The following is a 20,627-nucleotide window of genomic DNA, read 5'->3' as shown; positions in this document are numbered from 1 at the left end:
GAGTTAATATGGCCACCGGCCGCGCTGCCAGGAGTTAATATGGCCGCCAGTTAGTATCCGCTGGTCGTGCAGTTCCGGCGTTGGCATGGCAGCTGCTGAGCCTCCTCTGGCACGTGCGCTTGCCGGACTCTGTGCTTGTCTCGGTCGTGCTCCCGCTCTCCCCCGCACCCCGGCCGGCTGCACGGAGCTCCTACAGGCTTTAGTTTTCTGGGCGGCACCTGGTCCGGAGGATGGAAGTGACAATAGAGAAGTTCCGGCCAGAGCGGCAGCGGCGGTCCAGGCCTCTCTATTGCTCCTGGAGGCTGCGGCAGCATCACGTGGTCATCACATCAGCGCCGCAGAGGCGGAACAAGAGCTGAAGGCCGACAGCGCAGAGGAAGCTGGGAAATGTGGCGGCTCCGGGCTGGAGGGGGGATTGGATGGAGTGCTCGTAAATGAAAATGGACAAGGGGCGAGTTTATCGCAGGAGGAGGAACATGTGGCCCCTGCATCGCCTGGTTCTGGTGGAGGAGCCCCTGCATTAACAAAAGAGACAAATGATGCCCGTATTAAAAGTGATGGGACCCCTAAATCAATGGTGGACTGTGACGGGGAGCTGGTGTCAGAGATAATAGACCCGCAGTGTGTTCTGCGCTGTGCTGCAGCTCCTCTGCTGCTCCTGTGCGGGGCCCATATTCACGACACGCCGTGGAGCAACGCGCAGTCCCGCCGTCTGGCCAATCGGCTGCTGCGATCTCTCCTGGAGGTGTCACAGTGCACATCGGTGTCTGCACTGCTGGAGGGGCACCCGGAGCAGCCCTACAACACCTACAGGGAGGCCCTGCGGCTGCTGGGACCCCGACTCCGCAAGTGAGGACTGTGTGAGGGGCGAAGGGCGTGACTGCAGGATGCGCAGGGCAGAGCTAGGATATCACAACACTGATATGTCCTATGTCACTGCCCCCCTCCGGCCTAGGTACCGTACAGCCTCGCTGCCCCCCTCCGGCCTAGTTACCGTACAGCCTCGCTGCCGCCCTCCGGCCTAGGTACCGTACAGCCTCGCTGCCCCCCTCCGGCCTAGGTACCGTACAGCCTCGCTGCCCCCCTCCGGCCTAGGTACCGTACAGCCTCGCTGCCCCCCTCCGGCCTAGGTACCGTACAGCCTCGCTGCCCCCCTCCCACCTAGGTACCGTACAGCCTCGCTGCCCCCCTCCGGCCTAGTTACCGTACAGCCTCGCTGCCCCCCTCCGGCCTAGGTACCGTACAGCCTCGCTGCCCCCCTCCAGCCTAGTTACCGTACAGCCTCGCTGCCCCCCTCCGGCCTAGGTACCGTACAGCCTCGCTGCCGCCCTCCGGCCTAGGTACCGTACAGCCTCGCTGCCCCCCTCCCACCTAGTTACCGTACAGCCTCGCTGCCCCCCTCCGGCCTAGTTACCGTACAGCCTCGCTGCCCCCCTCCGGCCTAGTTACCGTACAGCCTCGCTGCCCCCTCCGGCCTAGTTACCGTACAGCCTCGCTGCCCCCTCCGGCCTAGTTACCGTACAGCCTCGCTGCCCCCTCCGGCCTAGGTACCGTACAGCCTCGCTGCCCTCCTCCGGCCTAGGTACCGTACAGCCTCGCTGCCCTCCTCCGGCCTAGGTACCGTACAGCCTCGCTGCCCTCCTCCGGCCTAGTTACCGTACAGCCTCGCTGCCCCCCTCCGGCCTAGTTACCGTACAGCCTCGCTGCCCCCTCCGGCCTAGTTGCCTTACAGCCTCATGGGGTTAGGGCCACACAAGGCATCTCCCGGGGGCCCTGGTACTGCTATTTGCATTCTTTGCCAACATGATTATCTACTGATCCATGAGGCCCGACCCTTATAGTTGCCTGTCTGGAAATTGTCACAGTGGCTGTCTTTAATTGCCCCCAACCACAGACGCGTCCCGACTACAGATGCTTACACTTTGGGCATCCTTACTGATGGGGTCCGCTGATGGCAGAGGCAGACATGGCCCCTTGGAGCTCATGCACAAGGCAGAGTGGAGTTACCACAGTTCGGGGCCGCACGGGAGAGATTCTGCCCATACAGAGTCCGGCGGCCCGTGGCGTGATTTCTGATATGGGGGGCTACGTGGGTAGAGTATTGGGCTCGTGCACAAGGCAGGGCGGACTCTCCTTAGTACAGAGCCTTGCACAGCCGTGCAGCAGCACTCCACAGTCTCGTTAGCCCCCGGATCAGTAATCCATCGTCTGTTTTATTGCAGAGACACATGGGAGTCGCACCCGGAGGCCAAGCTCGTCTTCTCCTGGATGCTGTTCCGGGTGCCTCGGCCGTGGCTCTCCGACTTCCTCAGTAGGGTGATGCCGCCCTCGCTCCTCTTCTCCGACGATTACAAGCTGGAGAACAAGGTGCTGGGCATCCGATGCCTGCACCACATCATCAGGAACGTGGTGAGACCATGGTCGTCGTCTTCTCAGTGATCACACGGTGGGGGCACGTCCAGCCTGCTGCTTATGGGCACCATGACTTAAAGGGGTATTCCAATTACTGGCATTGAAGGCAAATCGATAGGATATGCCAGGAATGACTGGTCTGGGAGGGTTACACTTAAGGACCTCAAAAGTGGGGCTGTGACCTCTCCAAGAGTTGTCCTTCATCGTGAAGTCAAACCTCTTTGCTGTGTTTGTACATATGGAAATATAGATAACATTATTATTATTCATCAGTTGGGGGAATAGTGCGGACCTCTCTAATACTCGTATCTCCCCCCACAGCCGGCGGCGGAGCTGCGGCAGTATAATCGGGCCCTGGTTGTGTACCACGCCCTTCGGAACCACCTCTACACTACAGATGCTGAAGTCATTGAGGTGAGGGCTATGTCCATGGCTGCCAGTGTTTGTTTTTTATGTGGATAACAATTCTAAGGTTTGTAAAAAGAAAGAAAAATTGTTTTGTGCCTCCATTTTCCGAGACATGTAACATTTTTATTTTTTTGTGGATGGGGCAGTGCGGGGGCTTCTTTTCTGTATTCTGAGCTGACTGTTTTATACTAAATTGGGGTACCATATTTTTTGGATTGTAAGATGCACTTTCTTTCCCCCAAAACTTGGGAGGAAAATGGGGGTGCGTCTTATAGTCTGAATGTAGCTTACCAAGGGGCGGTGGATCCAAGCCAGGATCTTATTCTGCACATGCACCAATTTACTGAAGCCCACCGCCAGGAGATCAATGAGTGCAGCAGGGACTCGGCTCCTGATTCGCACCGCCCGGAGATCAATGGTTCAACCTTCCCCTCCCTACCTAGGGTCTGCATCATCTCCACACCCCACACCCCTCCCCCCTTGGTAAGCTACATTCAGACTATAAGGCCGGCGTCACACTCGGCGTAAGACAATACGGTCCGTATTTTACGGCCGTAATACGGCCGAAATACGGTGAAATGTTCCCAAAATAGTGATCCGTAGGCAGGGTGTGTCAGCGTATTTTGCGCATGGCATCCTCCGTATGTAATCCGTATGGCATCCGTACTGCGATATTTTCTCGCAGGCTTGCAAAACCGACATCTAATGGATTTATGTGCTCAAATGTTCATTAAAACATATATACAGTATATATATATATATATATATATATATATGTCATTGAGACACATATATATATATTCTGTATTTAGATTTCATTCAGCGCGATATCTGTGAACAGCCGCTAATTCAATTGCCGGCTTTTCATTTCTCCTGCACAAACCCGACAGGATATGAGACATGGTTTACATATAGTAAACCATCTCATATCCCCTTTTTTTTTGCATATTCCACACTACTAATGTTAGTAGTGTGTATGTGCAAAATTTCAGCGCTGTAGCTGCTAAAATAAAGGGTTAAATGGCGGAAAAAATTGGCGTGGGCTCCCGCGCAATTTTCTCCGCCAGAGCGGTAAAGCCAGTGACTGAGGGCAGATATTAATAGCCAGGAGAGGGTCCATGGTTATTGGCCCCCCCGTGGCTAAAAACATCTGCTCCCAGCCACCCCAGAAAAGGCACATCTGGAAGATGCGCCTATTCTGGCACTTGGCCACTCTCTTCCCACTCCCTGTAGCGGTGGGATATGGGGTAATGAAGGGTTAATGCCACCTTGCTATTGGAAGGTGACATTAAGCCAGATTAATGATGGAGAGGCGTCAATTATGACACCTATCCATTATTAATCCAATTGTAGGAAAGGGTTAAAAAACACACACACACATGATTGAAAAGTATTTTAATGAAATAAACACAGCGGTTGTTGTAATAATTTATTGTTCTCTCAAATCCATTTGCAGTCCCTCGCTTGGCAACATAATAAACGCACAAGATACATACCTTCTGATGTACTGTCAGGTCCAACGATGTAATCCATCTGAAGGGGTTAACTAATATTACAAGCAGGAGCCCTGCTATAATGCAGCTGTGCTCCGTGCTTGTAATTCCCCTGTGAATGAATGAAATGTAGGTCATTGACCTACATTTCATTCATTCGCGGTGAGGCGCCCTCTGGTGGATGTTCTCATGAACTGCAGCCTGGGAACTTTTTCCCACGCTCCAGGTCATATGAGGACATCCACCAGGGGGCGCATCACCGCGACTGAAGGAAATGTAGGTCAATGACCTACATTTCATTCATTCGCAGGGGAATTACAAGCACGGAGCACAGCTGCATTATAGCAGGGCTCCTGCTTGTAATATTAGTTAACCCCTTCAGATGGATTACATCGTTGGACCTGACAGTACATCAGAAGGTATGTATCTTGTGCGTTTATTATGTTGCCAAGCGAGGGACTGCAAATGGATTTGAGAGAACAATAAATTATTACAACAACCGCTGTGTTTATTTCATTAAAATACTTTTCAATCATGTGTGTGTGTGTGTTTTTTAACCCTTTCCTACAATTGGATTAATAATGGATAGGTGTCATAATTGACGCCTCTCCATCATTAATCTGGCTTAATGTCACCTTCCAATAGCAAGGTGGCATTAACCCTTCATTACCCCATATCCCACCGCTACAGGGAGTGGGAAGAGAGTGGCCAAGTGCCAGAATAGGCGCATCTTCCAGATGTGCCTTTTCTGGGGTGGCTGGGGGCAGATGTTTTTAGCCACGGGGGGGCCAATAACCATGGACCCTCTCCTGGCTATTAATATCTACCCTCAGTCACTGGCTTTACCGCTCTGGCGGAGAAAATTGCGCGGGAGCCCACGCCAATTTTTTCCGCCATTTAACCCTTTATTTCAGCAGCTACAGCGCTGAAATTTTGCACATACACACTACTAACATTAGTAGTGTGGAATATGCAAAAAAAAGGGGGATATGAGATGGTTTACTGTATGTAAACCATGTCTCATATCCTGTCGGGTTTGTGCAGGAGAAATGAAAAGCCGGCAATTGAATTACCGACTTTTCACTAACACCGCTGCGTATTTCTCGCAAGTCACACTGCAGGTCCGTGTGGAATCCGTATTTTTCTCGCCCCCATAGACTTTCATTGGCGATTTTTTTGCGCAGTACGCTGACAAACGCAGCATGCTGCGATTTTGTACGGCCGTAGAAAGCCGTATAATACTGAACCGTAATATACGGCTAATAGGAGCAGCCCCATTGAGAATAATTGTGCCGTATGTTATGCGAGTTTTACGGACGTAGTTTCTGCGCTCTTACGTCCGTAAAACTCGCCAGTGTGACGCCGGCCTAAGACGCACCCCCATTTTCCTCCCAAATTTTGGGGAAAGAAAGTGCATCTTTCAATCCAAAAAATATGGCACCCCAATTTGGTATAAAACAGTCAGCTCAGGACAAAGAAAAGAAGCCCCCGCCGGCACTGCCTCATCCAGTAAAAAATAAAAATGTGACAGGTCTCAGGAAATGACCGCACAAATCAATTATTTTTTCTCCTCTTCCAAACTTTAGAATTGTTATTCACCACTTAAATGAAAAAAATAAAAATACAAAATAATGTAATAATTGCAAAAGTTTGGAATCACCAAAATCATGCCAACCGTGAGACTCAGACGGACCAACGTTTTTATATTGAAATAATTATTTTCCTATTTTCCTCTTCTAAATTCAGGGTGCTTTTTATTGTCCGAAAAATATAGTACTTACAATGTATTGATTAGTTTTTATTCTATTTTTTTTTTTTGGGGGGGGGGGTATGGTCATGGAAAAAAGTCTGATTTTTTTTTTCTCTTTATGGTGTTTACTGTTCGTGTAAATTAATGTTTTGATGGCCTGGATGAGGCTGTGTAAGGCCATGTGCACACATTGCGGATTCCATTGCGGAATTTTCCGCAGCGGATTTGATAAATCCGTAGTGCAAAACCGCTGCGGTTTTTCCTGCGGATTTATCGCGGTTTCCGCTGCGCGTTTACACCTGCGGTTTTCTATTGGAGCAGGTGTAAACCCGCAGCGGAATCCGCACAAAGAATTGACATGCTGTGGAATGTAAACCGCTGCGTTTCCGCGCGTTTTTTTCCGCATGTGCACTGCGGATTTCATTTCCCATAGGTTTACATTGTACTGTAAACTCATGGGAAACCGCTGCGGACCCGCAGCTGCGGAAACGCTGCGGTTCCGCAGCAAAATCCGCAGTGTGTGCACATAGCCTTACACGGCCGGCATCTACCACGTGTGGAGGTAGTGTAGTCGGTTGGTCCTGTGTAAATCAGCGGTTATTACTGACTTTGCTCTCCCACATATGGGCAGCAGGTGATGAATAGGTCACGACACCCGCCACATCCTAGTGGTATTACACGTGGCGCCACCACACCTTACTTACAGTAGCCGGGTGAGCTGTGATCCAACCTCTTGCCATTACCCAATAATCCTTCTGGTTCTTCCCCCTATCAGGTGGTCCTGCCCTGCTTACTGGATATTTTTCCCGTCCTCCATAAACCACCACCGGCAGTGGGGGCGTACCACAAAGACGGAGAAAACCCCCCTGACCAGATCATGCAGATGCTTCTGACCCACATGGAGATGGAGCACAGGCTAGCCCTGCGCAGACTGTATGCACGCAGCCTGCCCGCCCTGCAAGAAAGGTATGAGCTGCATGCTGTATGTGCCGGGGGTGCACGTTACCCCTCTGAGGGGCACAAATGCTCTATTAAAGGGGTAACAAATACAGAGTTAAATGATTACACTACACCACCTGTACCAATGCCTCGAGTTCAAGATCTCTGCGTGCACAAAGTGACTGCAAGCAGAGATCTGGACAACCTCTTACCGAGAGCCGTATTCTCCTGTGCCCCCCACTGATTTGTGTTATTCAACGCAGGCTTGGCATGAGGATCGCCCGTCACATGAAGAGGCTGCTGCGTGTGATCGTCGGGTATCTGGAGGTCTCCGATGGTCCTGATGAAGCCGCCCGTCTCAGCATCCTAGAGACTTTACAGGGAACCATCAAATACGCATGGCCAAGGTGGGGCGTCCTTTTTGGTTGGACCCTTTAGGGAACCTGTTAGGTGTAACGCCAGAATCCTACAGAGCCGTATTCCTGCATTTTCATGTAATGACTGGTGTGAGAAATCACCGAACAGCAAAAATAAAGTTTTCGCCTCATATTCTTAGTCTGGCGGGGCGTCTATTCCCCAGACCAGTCCCGGCCTCGGGTGCTGTAATCATGTCTACTCTATGTCACTGACATACTCATCACTGTGCTCAGTTATGCAAGATGGCCATTGGACACAGTGAGGCTGTCACCCTGAGCGGACTGATTAGTGGACTAGTCCAGGGGAAAAGACTACTTGGCCAGACTAGTCGCGACTAATTAACAAACTATTATCTTCTGGCAGCAGCTTATCGCTCGGAGAACAAAAGGATCAACAATCCGATATCAGATCTGCCAGACCCCCACACATCAGGCTGTTGGCCTGTCCCCATGATATCGGTGGGTTTGGTCGCCTTGTGTATGGGGACCTGTATCTCTTTTTTTTTTTATTTTTTACTCCCTTTCTTTTAAGAGCCATAACTATTCAGTTTAGTTTTAGTTACCTTATGAGTAAGTGCAGTTTTCACCATTGTTTTTTTGGGGGGTTTTGGTTTTACGTCATACATTATGCTGTGAAAATGAACCCGGTAACGTGTCTTTAATTTTTTTTTTTCTTTTTTACAGCTTACATCGTATGGTTTATATAGCTTAAATAATTTTAGACTTTGATAGAACGGAGTTTTATGGATGCAGCAATATCAATTGTTGTTTTTGTTTTCCTTTATTTAAAAAAAAAAAAAAGTGATTTAAATTTTACCTTTTTTTTTTACAGTTTTTTTCTAGTTTCTCTCGGTGGCTTGTATCTGTGATTTTTTGATTGCTTACGCTATAGTATAAATTGCAGTCTCCATTGCTGCTCAGCCTACAGCGGAGCTTCAGAGGAGTACCAAGATGGCGGCAACGGGGGCCTTCAGCTGCCATTGTAATCCTTTTTTCCCCCCCAATGACTGTAATGTTTAATTGCTGCTGTCAGTGATGGAGGCTAGCGCTGTTACGGGCAGATGATGGCTGTGTAATACCGCCAGTATCGGACCTATATGGGTGGGCACTGCTACTGAGCCTGCTCCATACCCGCACACCCTGGCCGGGACGTACATGTGCGACTAGGTGTTAAATAATTGTGGCCCCTTCCTTTGGGAACATTGTAACAATAGGGCTCTTCATGTTACCGGTGGCCGTTTTGGGGCCTTGATGTCCGATCATCTCTCCACATTTGCCCCAGCACACGGGTCTAATGGTTGATCTCTTTCCTAGGATCCCTCCTTGGCTTCCTCTCCTCCTAAAAGCCCTTCTAAAGCTGATCTATGAGCTTTCTTCTGACACCAATGCGAATTCTGTGCCTGTGACCGAAGCGTTACTCAACGGGGCCACCGAGTGCCTGCTGCTTCTAGACCACTGCTCCCAAGGACAGGTCAAAGTGAGTAAAGTATGGAAGCAGATCGTCATTTACCCAGAGGGGGGTTGTTCCTTACTGTAAGTGCACATGACTGCTGCAGCTAATCACTGGTCGCAGCGGTGATCTGAGGCCACTGGGAGTAATAGACTGCAGGGATTTGTAGAGTAATTATCACGCTCTTAGGGGGTGCAGTGTGCGTGTGTCGTGTCTTCTGACGTCTGCCAATCTTCTTGTACTTCAGACCGCCCTGCAAGACATCCCCTCCGTGTGCCAGGAGCCTCTCCTCCAGCAGTGTGTCGGCGCAGTGCTCCAGCGAGGCGGAGAGCGTCAGCCATCGAGCCCCATACAGCCGTAATAAAAGTCTACATTCACCCTGCACTGACGGAGCCTCGTTTCTATAGGGGATGTGGGGGAGGGTTGGCCGACTAGACAACGGATTAATGGAACCTTGTGTTTGGGCAGAATTTGGGGTGAATCGATCAATTCGTACGTGCAATACAGTAGATTTACCCTTTATTCATGTTTTACCTAAAAAAAAAACCCTCCTCAATCCATCGTTGTAAATGACTCACGACACGGAGAGGTTGCTGCCTCCAGCTAAGAGCCTGAGGTCATAAAAATATCAGCCCGATGGGATTTCCCTGTAGAGTATTCGGCACTACGGTTGAGCGACTTTTGCTTTTTTAGGATCGAGTTGGGTTTCGTGAAACCCAACTGTCTCGAAAGTCGGCTCGTGTGAAATCGGCCGATTATTGTGAAAAGTCGGGGGGCCGACCGAAACACGAAACCCAATGCAAGTCAATGGGTATTTTTTTTTTTTCTCTCTCTCTTTCTCTCTCTTTCTCCTGTGACGCCGCACAAAGCAAGCCGGAACCTATGTCATCACGCTGCCCACACTCCTTCATTGGCTGAAAAAATGGCGGGGAAAGCGTCATGAAATGCCACTTTGGCGCGAAGATCGCCGACCACATGGCCGATCCCACAGTGGGGTCGGGTTTCAGGAAACCCGACTTTGCTGAAAGTCGGTGACTTTTGAAAATGTCCGATCCGTTTCGCTCAACCCTATTCTTCACAGCTAGCAACCGACCGAGGCAGCTACATGAGAAAGTTTAGGGTATGGCCAGACGGTGCAGACGAATCTCCAACCTGCCGCAATGGGCCCATGGCTGCACAAAGGAGGAGCTGAATCGGGGCGAGTTGTCTGGCCGTACCCTAAGGCTGGGTTCACACTGCGTTAGCAGCAGCCCGTTCAGCACATACGCTAACGGGCTGCTGTTAACGCAAGTGCTGACGTTCCATCGCGCTAGCGCAGATAGAGCATCTGCTAGCTCCATCTGCGCTAGCAGTGACGGACCCGGAAACGCTGCAGCCCGCGTCTTGGGTCCGTCACTCAATGACGGCACATCGCTAGCGCACGACCATTGTGGGCGTGCGCTAGCGATGCGTCCGACATTGCATTCAATGGCGGCGTTAACGGACTACGTTACACCGCGTTATAACGTAGTCCGTTTAACGGAGTCACTGAACGCAATGTGAACCCAGCTTTATCTGTCTTGTATCCAGATGCTATCAGCCTGCAGTTATGGGGTTTTATTTGCAGGTTAATATTGTTCTGAAGCAGTGTGGCCGCCACATTAAAAGCCTGGCTATAGGGAGAAAATTAACTTTATTCCTCCCAGCAGCCTCCGGCTTTCAGTCATCACTCAGTACATAGAGAGCTGTGGCTGTATCCACACCCAGCACTGACTGACAGCCGGCTCAGCGGTGCATCAGTACAGGGTGGGCTGTCAGTCAGTGCCAGTGCTCATTATGTACTGAGTGATGACTAAAAGCCAGAGGAATAAAGTTAATTTCCTCACAGTGGTTGGGCTTTCAGGGTGGTGGCCGTATGACTTTAAAACGCTATTAACCCTGAAGATTAACTCCATGTCTGCAGATTAATGACTGTTGAAAGCCAGTACAGGCGCTCGGAGCTTCATGGCAGGGTCAATCATTTATATATACACTTTCCATCCTGCTTGGTTTTCATTATCTCCTCCCTTTTCAGGCTCTATGAAGCCAGAGCTGTCAATCCAAGAAGGGATGGAGATAGAGAGGAAACCAAGCAGGTGGGAAGGTGTATATAAATGATTGACCCCGCCATGAAACATCCTGCACCTGTGCTTGGTTTGAACAGTCATTTTGTGGAGACAGTCCCTTTAATCTGTTAGCCACCCAGGGCTTTCTGGACCGGCTTAGTCTCTCATACCGAGTACAACTGCCCGATAGGCACATATGATGGAGATTAATCTGGGTCAGACTTCTAGCTGGTTTGTAAATCGCAGTCTGTTCAAGAAACATGAAGCCGGCCTTGTGCATTCACATATCAATGTTGGTGAAACATATTTTTCTCGGATGGCGTCATCCTTTTTATGCTTTTACCAGTGGATCAGTTATAACTGTGCTATCCCGGAGCAGGGTGCACTGATCGACCACAGCGGTCCTGTGACGTTGGGGCTCTGCCGTTCCTAGTGAGTGGCACGACTCGTCACATGCAGCTTATCAATATTCTCTCAGGACGGACGTACGCTCTGGAAAAACGATGGTGCGGCTCGGCCTAAACTGTGACAAGGTGCACAACAAAAACCTTTGTGCGCCGTCGCCTGATTGTGTAAGAGCCCTGATTGCTCGGCCGCAGCAGTCACACATGGCGGAGGTCTCGTCAACTTTCATTAAAGTCACATGTAACGACCTTTACACCTCCATGTTCCAGATCGTGTCGACACCTGAGGACAATATTACACCCAATGCTGCGGCGTCTCGCTGCGATTTCGGTGTTTTACGACCCTTCTCATCAAGCATAACAGTGATGTCTACATATTAATTTAGACATTCGCGTGTCAACATCTATAATCAGAAAATTCAACAGGACTCGGTGTTGACAAGTTTCTGGAATCCGTTAGTTAGATGTTGAGTAATCGGCTTTAAGAGGGCAAGTTTCCTGCAATTGGGATCTTTTTTTTGTGATCCGTGAGGAAATGTTTGGATAAACTGTGTGTAATGCTGCCATCCCGAATATTATCCCTAGGACCACTCATTCTGCTGTGGACGGCCAGTGTATTGTAGATTGCAGACACAAATGACAGAGTTGGAATATTTACAAATTGGTTGATAGGGAACATAGACGAAAAAGGAGATTTTTGTTTACTTACCGTAAAATCTTTTTCTCCGAGCCAATCATTGGGGGACACAGACCGTGGGTGTTATGCTGCTTGCCACTAGGAGGACACTAAGTGATACAAAGAAAGTTAGCTCCTCCCCTGCAGTATACACCCTCCTGCTGGCCCTCAGCTAACCAGTTCGGTGCAAAAAGCAGTAGGAGATCAGTAACAACATATTAGCTAACAGCATGTCATATTATATATGAGAGTATAGCATATCGGATTGTAAAAACAAGCATAAGCCAATACTAGGGTGGGAGCTGTGTCCCCCAATGATTGGCTCGGAGAAAAAGATTTTACGGTAAGTAAACAAAAATCTCCTTTTCTCCTACGCCTCATTGGGGGACACAGACCGTGGGACGTACCAAAGCAGTCCCTGGGTGGGGACAACATCAGATCAGGCTCTGTGTAACCGCTACTTACAAGTGCGCCACCGCGGCCTGCAGAGTCCGCCTGCCCAGAGTCACATCTGTGGAAGTCTGGGAATCATAATGCTTCAAGAATGCATGCGGACTGGACAAATCCGCAAACCTGCAGGCGTGTCTTGTTGACGCCTGGTGCCTGGAACCCACGATAGACGGGGAGATAGGCTGTCATCTAACACGGAAGGACTACTGGATGTTGAAAGAATACACCAGGCTAAATGGCCGATGGAGACGGCCAAACCCTTCCTGTAAAAGTCAGGAAACCTTCCTCTTACCGGTAGGAAACCCAAGATACAGTGTCCAACCTTCGGAAGGACGCCGTCCTCAAGACATGCCTAGTCAGAGCACTTGCTCTGTCCGGAATATGGGGACCTCATTCCATTTTGTGGAGTGGTGCCAAAAGAGATGAGGGAGAAACTATGCCCTCATGACAGTAGTAATACAATACCACCTTGGTAACTAGGGACAGGGAAGGCTTGAGGACAACCTTGCCTTGAAGGAATATAAGAGAAAAAAGTCTGAAAAGACCCGTTAGCACCGAAGACTCGTCAGGATGAGGATATAGCCGAGAGAAAAGGGGGCAACCTTCCCTAATAGAATAGATCCCAATGATCTAACGGTATGCAATAGGGAAGAATTACATGTGAAAAACATCCTGCGAGGTGGTCCCTACTTGCAGTTTTGTTGCAGAAATACAGAAAGCTACCAGCTCCGCAAGCGAACTGACGTGGTCAGTACGGATTTACGAGGATCACTGGGGCCCTTTCTGCTTCTGAAAAGCTTTCGGAAGTGGAAACTGGTACCACGGAATAACCGGAGCATGCAGTGCGAAGGCTCCTGGATCTCGAGGCCGAACAACCAACTCCAGTACGCCGGCGATAGTCAGGACGCTATCCGAGCTACAACTGTAGAGCTCCAGTGAAGGCGGGTCTGATGGAATACTTCCGGTGAAGTTCCCACTCACTTGAGATGAAACCCTGACGACTAAATATGTTCGCAGCCCAGAGTTCTACTTCTGGGATATGAACTGCCAATATCACCGAGTGATAGATCTCGGCCCATGTGAGGTACTTTGGCCATGGTGCTTGAACGTGGGTACTCGCTAAATGATTGACGTATGACACAGCCGTGGCGTTGACCAATTGAATTCGGATGGGTTGACCCGCCATAAGGAGTGGACCTACTATAGGACTACCCTTGAGATCTCCAGAGCAATGATCGGGAGAAGAGGACTGGCATTGGAAGTTACTAGTAACCATGGAACCGGGAGAAAAAACTCCGGATGAAGAAGGAACTCCGAGACTATCGTCTGAAAGGCTGCTTGACTTGCTGAAAACTAACGGAGCAAAGGAAACTGTTTCCATTGTCGTCTCCGTTTTTTTTTTTTTTTTTTTTGAACCCTCCCAGCAAATCAAATGAAATGAGGGGATGAGTGAGCAAGAGCGCGAGCTCCCTGTTGAAAAACCATGACCTTGTCCGGAGGGAGATTTACCACCCTTCTGGAAGAATATTGGATCATCCTCAAAAAGGATATCTGCTGGGCTGGAAATGAGAAGTTGTCTAAGTCTAGCCACCAGCCCAGGTGAGAGGGAATCGCAAGAGATATAGACGACTTAGCGTAGTCCTGCAAGGGTGGGTAAACAGTCGGTCAAACAGGATAGGACGACCACGCCTCTAGGTGCAAGATGACAGCCACCATGACCCTTGCGAACACCCTGGATGCGGTAGCAAGGCCGAAGAACAATGTCGTGACTTAAATGCTATTCACGAATGGAAAAGCAAAGGAATTTTTGAAGAGGTTAGGCATCCCGAATGTCGATGGATGCCCGAAACTGCACCTTTTTTGTTGAAGTAATGGCTGAACGGATGAGACTCCATTCGAAGAAGAAGAAGAACCTTGTGAAAAGATTGTTAGAAGTTTGAGGTCCGGAATCGGTCCTACTTATCGTTCCACCTTTTAGTAACCAAGATCCCTTAGATCTAGACTGTCCTGGACAACCCTTTCACTGTTGGTCGGGGCTGCGGAAACGTACGATTGTTCGTTAGTCCCCCGCTCAAGAATATGATTGACCAGCTGAACTGTCTTCAGGAAAGGGATACTGGTGTGAATCAAAGTAGTTAAGGGCTCTAAGCAGGAGACCGTTGCTCTAGCATCCATGCGGCGGATAGGGAGGTTAAAGGGCTGGATGCTATTTGACAGATCGTGCCATTTTTAATTGAGGACATATCGGGCAGGGATACTGGTAGGTAACCCATAGGAGATTGTACCCGGTTAATCTGCCGAGTGGCAGAATGCGCCGCTGCTTCCATCAGGTCATTGCAGAGTTAAAAATTAGGAGCCTCGATCCACCATCCTCTTAACAAGGAAGTGGAGAGGGAAATTCGCCTACTTGCATCTTCTGTTAAATAGTGGTGATGCAGAGAGGGGTGCTCAGATGCCCGAAAAAGCGGATGCCTCTGTACATCCACAGAGTACAGGTCTCCGGGTGGACAGGACAGGCTGTCTGGCGTTAGGCCTGGGCCTTCGAGTGCCCGTCTGTTGATGGTGTGGGGAGACCGGCGCCCTTTAAAGTGCCTGTCGCCCTTAAAAATCAGACCAGGCATAGCGTCCCGCGTAGAGGCTTCTGTCCAGTGAATCGCATATCCGGACTGGATGGAAAAAGCTCTACGAGGGAGTATAGGCTGAGGGAACTAGTTACACTGGGATAAACTGGGATCGGCGGCAGAGGGCTCCTCATCTATGACCAGTTTCGGATTGGTCATGGTGCCCTCAAGACCAGGGAATACTGGTCGTGTGCCGTTAAGACCAGGGAAAACTGGTCGTGTGCCTTTAAGACCAGGGAAAACTGGTCGTGTGCCTTTAAGACCAGGGAAAACTGGTCGTGTGCCTTTAAGACCAGGGAATACTGGTCGTGTGCCTTTAAGACCAGGGAATACTGGTCGTGTGCCTTTAAGACCAGGGAATACTGGTCGTGTGCCTTTAAGACCAGGGATTACTGGTCGTGTGCCTTTAAGACCAGGGATTACTGGTCGTGTGGCTTTAAGACCAGAGAATGCTGGTCGTGCGCCTTTAAGACCAGGGAATACTGGTAGTGCGCCATTAAGACCAGGGAATACTGGTCGCGTGCCTTTAAGACCAGGGAAAACTGGATGTGTGCCTTTAAAACCCGGGAATTCTGGTCACGTACCCTTAAGACCAGGGGATACTGGTCACGTACCCTTAAGACCAGGGAATACTGGTCACGAGCCTTTAAGACCAGGAAATACTGGTCACGTGCCTTTAAGACCAGGGAATACTGGTCACGTGCCTTTAAGACCAGAGAATACTGGTCGTGTGACTTTAAGACCGGGAATACTGGTCATGCGGGTTTAGGTAAAATCTCGCAGCGAGCGAGAAGCGCCAATTTAGGGGGCGAAGCTACAGGCACGATGTGGTCGGAGCCTCGAAACTTCCATGATAGGCCCCAGCCGGGGCGTAAATTTCTGCAGCCGGCGTCAGCGTAAGAGTTAGGGGTGGTCACCCGTTGCTCGAGAAAATTGAGCGCTTCCGCATCAGGCGCTAAGCGCCGGGAAAAAAGGCTAAGCCGCCTTGAGGCGACACAGTGCGCTTCTGGAGGTGCGGACTACACATCGGCCGAAGCCGGGAGCTAAATTTGTTAGCCGGCTGGAGCGTTACCTCAGGGAGGTGGCCACAGGGAAGTCTGAGACTGCCTGTCAATATCCCGCTGCAGAAGCCCATTGCTGGCAGGATCCACTTACCAACGGTGCGCGTCCCGGCATGGAGCCGCCGCGGATGTCGGGTATTGCAGCGTGGACGGTGCAGGGGTAGAGAGATAAACCTCAATCCATCATCCCTTTGTTAGGGAGGTGGAGAGGAACCGTCCGCCTCCTTGTCCGCTTTCACAGTGGTGGAGGCTGCCCGGACCATGGAGAGGGGCTTCTGTACATCCACGAAGTTCAGCCCATCGGGACCATGAAAGCACCTCCGCTCCTGAAAGGGATTTCACTGCGGCCTAGTCCGGCTGCAAAAGCCGGGGACTAAATTTATGGAGCCTGCCGGTGGAGCGCGTCGGCGGGCCGCGCGCCGAATGATTGCCGCTGGCGTACCGGCCAGTGGCACCCCCAGGACCGCATCTTCCAGGCAGGCAGCGTGAGGAAGCATGGCCCCCGAGATCTGCAGGGCGCCTCTCGTCCCAGACGAGAAGCGCCGATATAGGGGGCGGAGTTACGGCCGTGGGCGGATCTAATCACTGCGGCCTAGTCCGGCTGGAAAGCCGGGGACTAAATTTTGAGGGCCTGCCCGGCGATGCGCGGTGTCGGCCGCGATGGAGCGCCGCTAACCGCCGCTGACCCCTGCTGGCGGCGCCTCTCCCCAGGGACCCGGACCGTACCTCATGCCGCCAGAACATCCTCCTGAAGAGCTCCGGAGCGTGGAGGAAAGGGAGGAGGAGGGGGGGGGAGTATGTACTCACAGCCTCCAGATGCGCAGGTCCCCTTGACACAGTGAGTGTACGCTCTCAATCCATGCACCTTGGTGAATGGAGAGAATTCTTCTTCCAGATGGAAGTGTGCAAACGCCATATAATGTGGGCCTTGTCTGTCGGGCCCCGGAGAGGAACATTAGAGCCAGGCTCTATGTGCTCGCCGTTTTGCAGGGGGGGAAGGGAGATCGGAACCAAGGAGGGAACCGTCGCCCCAAAATTGGCGTGCTCCAACGTCGCAGGAGAGGGACGGGGAGGTATACTCGCCGTGCTCGCCTGTTGCTGGTTCGGGGGAGAGCGGGTCCCATAAAAAAGGATCCGTCGCCCCCTTCACTCCGTTGAATAAAAAATAAAAATTTACAGAAAAATAAAAATTAAAATTAAAATAAGAAAGTTGGGGTCTGAAAACAGACCCAAGTGCCTCCTACAGACACTAAGCAAGAACTGGTTAGCTGAGGGCCAGCAGGAGGGTGTATACTGCAGGGGAGGAGAGAACTTTCTTTGTATCACTTAGTGTCCTCCTAGTGGCAGCAGCATAACACCCATGGTCCTGTGTCCCCCAATGAGGCGTAGGAGAAATGTTGTTGTACGCCCGCAGCTCAAACATTTCCTTCCCCCACATCGATAGGAGCCTCTAATGGATGTCTGTACGGATAATGGACCTTGTGTGCAGAGAGTCTAAGGTGGATCTGATCTTGATGGGTGCAACATGATTCTCCAGATTCATATTCCTATGAAAAGCTATGTATGGTTTTTCTATTATTTCGTGAAACAAACCGGGTCATTCACTAAAATCGCCCAATGTTTGGGTAACGCACCCGATATTACTGCGGCTATAAAGCCGGCACCCAACAGATCCTTTTCTAAAATCATTGGCTCACCTTCCAAATCAGAAGCTCTTCCTGTATTTGGACACCAAGTTTTTTTAGTGCGTTCCAATGCATCTTTTAATATTCTTGCAGGGTATTTTTTATCTTTAAATCTCCTTTTTATATATCCGTAGTTTCCGTGCTTCCTTAAAGTCTTCATCTGTGAATCATTTATTTTTCTAATTCTTCTACATTGGCCGTGTGGGATTTTTGTGACCCACTTGAAAACTCCAGGTAGCGGTTCACATCGCCCTTCTTAACCGCTTCATGACCCCAGCTTTTTTCGTTTTCCGCTCCCCTCCTTCCCAGAGCCATCACTTTTTTTTAATTTTTCTGTCAATTTGGCCATGTGAGGGCTTATTTTTTGTGAGACAAGTTGTACTTTTGAACGACATCATTAGTTTTAGCATGTCGTGTACTAGAAAATGGGAAAAAAAAGTTCCAAGTGCGATAAAATTGCAAAAAAAAAAAGTGCAATCCCACACTTGTTTTTTGAGGGCTTATTTTTTGCGTGCTGAGCTGGCGTTTTTAATGATACCATTTCGGTGCAGATACGTTCTTTTGATCGCCTGATATTACATTTTAATGCAATGTCGCGGCGACCAAAAAAACGTAATTCTGGCGTTTCAAATTTTTTTTCTTGTTACGTTGTTTAGCGATCAGGTTAATCCTTTTTTTTTTTTTTTTTATTGATCGGGCGATTCTGAACGTGGCGATACCAAATATGTGTAGGTTTGATTTTTTTTTTATTGTTTTATTTTGAATGGGGCCAAAGGGGGTGATTGAAACTTTTATATTTTTTTTTTAAACTTTTTTTTTTTTTTTTTTTTACTTCTGCCATGCTTCAATAGCCTTCATGGGAGGCTAGAAGCTGGCATAGCCTGATCGGCTCTGCTACATAGGAGCGATGCTCAGATCGCTCCTCTGTAGCTGAATTGGCTTGCTATAAGCGGCGACCACAGGGTGGCGCTCACAGCAAGCCGGCATCAACAATCAGAGGTTTTCAATAGACCTATGGTTGTCATGCCGATGCATCGCTGACCCCCGATCACATGACGGTAAGCGATGCGCTGATTTCTGGCCCGATGGTCGGAAGCGCTAGTTAAATACCGCTATCAGCGCTTGACAGCGGCATTTAACTAGTTAATAGCGGCGGGTGGATCGCGATTCCACCCACCGCTATTGCGCGCACATGTCAGCTGTTCAAAACAGCTGACATGTCCCGGCTTTGATGCGGGCTCACCGCCTGAGCCCCCATCAAAGCAGGGGATCTGACCTCGGACGTACTATCCCCGTAGTATCCGTGCTTCCTTAAAGTCTTATCTGTGAATCAATTATTTTTCTAGTTCTTGTACATTGGCCGTGTGGGATTTTTGTGACCCACTTGAAAATACCAGATAGCAGTTCACATCGCCCTTCTTAAAGAAGGTTGGAGTGTGACCAGCGCCCTGCTAATCCTTATAGACTGTCAAATCTAAAAACTGAATTCCAGTTGAGGAAAAGGAGAATTCCAATCCCCAGGAATCGTTCAGCTGGGGAACAAACGATTGTGCTTCTTCAGGGGTCCCAGTCCATATAAAAATAAAAAAAATTGTCTATAAAACAAGAAGTGACCCACCGGCAGGGAGGAGCGAGTAATGTTAACAGTCAAGAGACCCATGAAACACGAATTCCTGGGGATGAGGACTGGAATTTTCCTTTTCCACATCTGAAATTAAGTTTTCGGGGATTTATGAGATCTGACGAGGGCAGACACATTCAGCTTAGCGGCCATTGACATATGTTGCGATGTGTCTGCGATCTACAATACGCCGGCTGCCCGACACAAGCCGACCACGGCAGAATGAATAGTTATAATGGCGTCATTACACAGTTTATTCCAAACATTTGTATGAGATCAGTGCAGTTCATCATGAGGCCCGCTCTCGCTGCAGTGAGCGGTCACCTCAGGCTACTGGTCACAATGAGCAAATGTCGCACAGATTAATTACGGCGTGGGACACTGGATTCTTTTAACTCCGGACAGGGGAGGGATACTACTGTTTATTTTATTACAGGGGACAGTGGCTTCAGGGGATTAGGTGTTAAGATGAATAAAATGTGATTTTATTCTTAATTTTACACTAGACAGCGGGGGCTTACTACAATTCTCAACACTGTCCACCGCTCACGCTGATTGCAGTGGACAATGATGGGAGCCGTCTTCAGCATGCAACACCTGAGAACAGTGCGAACTGTCCCGGCTCTTCTCAGGCGCCGGTATGTGTGACACTTATGTGGCTCACGGTGCCACAGCTATGAAACACACGGAGATCTCTGGTACTGTTATTTCCTGGAAATATCATGATGTGTGAAGTCCATAGGGATAGTATAAATGGCGGCATGTAATATTCAATCTGTATGAGCCGGATGATGGAGCTGGACCGGCTCTGTAACACAGCGCTCATTACATTTTAACATTTTGGACATTAGAAGTTTCCCTGGATTCTGGGCAGCGCTCCTGGAAGCCCAATTTTGTTTCCCTTATCTGGTTCTCTCATGGAGGTGCAGAAGGCGTAGCTGCAGCGTGGAGGATTAATTTGTTGAAGCACAACTGATCCAAGTGGGTAGAAGCCACTTACCTCTACTCAGACTTATTGGTTGATCTGCACAAGGATCGCTTTCCATCTGTTTTTCTCCCATAAACGAAAACGATTATGGCAGCACTAGGCCACTTTGTCTCCTCCTTACCTGGCTGCCGTGACCACGCTGTTCCCCATACCTACGGTGCTACCCGAC

At 49.7% G+C, this 20,627-nt stretch overlaps 1 protein-coding gene across 1 annotated transcript; it reads left to right on the top strand.

The window, feature by feature from the left end:
- Positions 1-2: 2 nt before the first annotated feature.
- TTI2 (TELO2 interacting protein 2) lies at positions 3-9,252 on the top strand. The gene is made up of 7 exons (XM_077262130.1): positions 3-849; positions 2,223-2,409; positions 2,734-2,826; positions 6,839-7,029; positions 7,266-7,409; positions 8,733-8,895; positions 9,116-9,252. The coding sequence occupies exons 1-7, from the start codon at positions 86-88 to the stop codon at positions 9,227-9,229; spliced, it is 1,656 nt and encodes a 551-aa protein (XP_077118245.1). The 5' UTR covers positions 3-85; the 3' UTR covers positions 9,230-9,252.
- The last annotated feature ends 11,375 nt before the right edge of the window (positions 9,253-20,627 follow it).

This window comes from Ranitomeya variabilis, chromosome 5, assembly GCF_051348905.1.
Source record: "Ranitomeya variabilis isolate aRanVar5 chromosome 5, aRanVar5.hap1, whole genome shotgun sequence".
Lineage (NCBI taxonomy): Eukaryota > Metazoa > Chordata > Amphibia > Anura > Dendrobatidae > Ranitomeya > Ranitomeya variabilis.
This window is presented reverse-complemented; position numbering and strand designations above follow the sequence as displayed.

Excerpts from the sequence above, each read along its gene's own strand:
- TTI2 (XM_077262130.1), top strand. The coding sequence starts at position 86 with ATGGCAGCTGCTGAGCCTCCTCTGGCACGTGCGCTTGCCGGACTCTGT. Across the intron at positions 2,410-2,733 it reads ACCACATCATCAGGAACGTG|CCGGCGGCGGAGCTGCGGCA; the intron begins GTGAGACCATGG and ends CTCCCCCCACAG. Across the intron at positions 7,030-7,265 it reads CTGCCCGCCCTGCAAGAAAG|GCTTGGCATGAGGATCGCCC; the intron begins GTATGAGCTGCA and ends TATTCAACGCAG.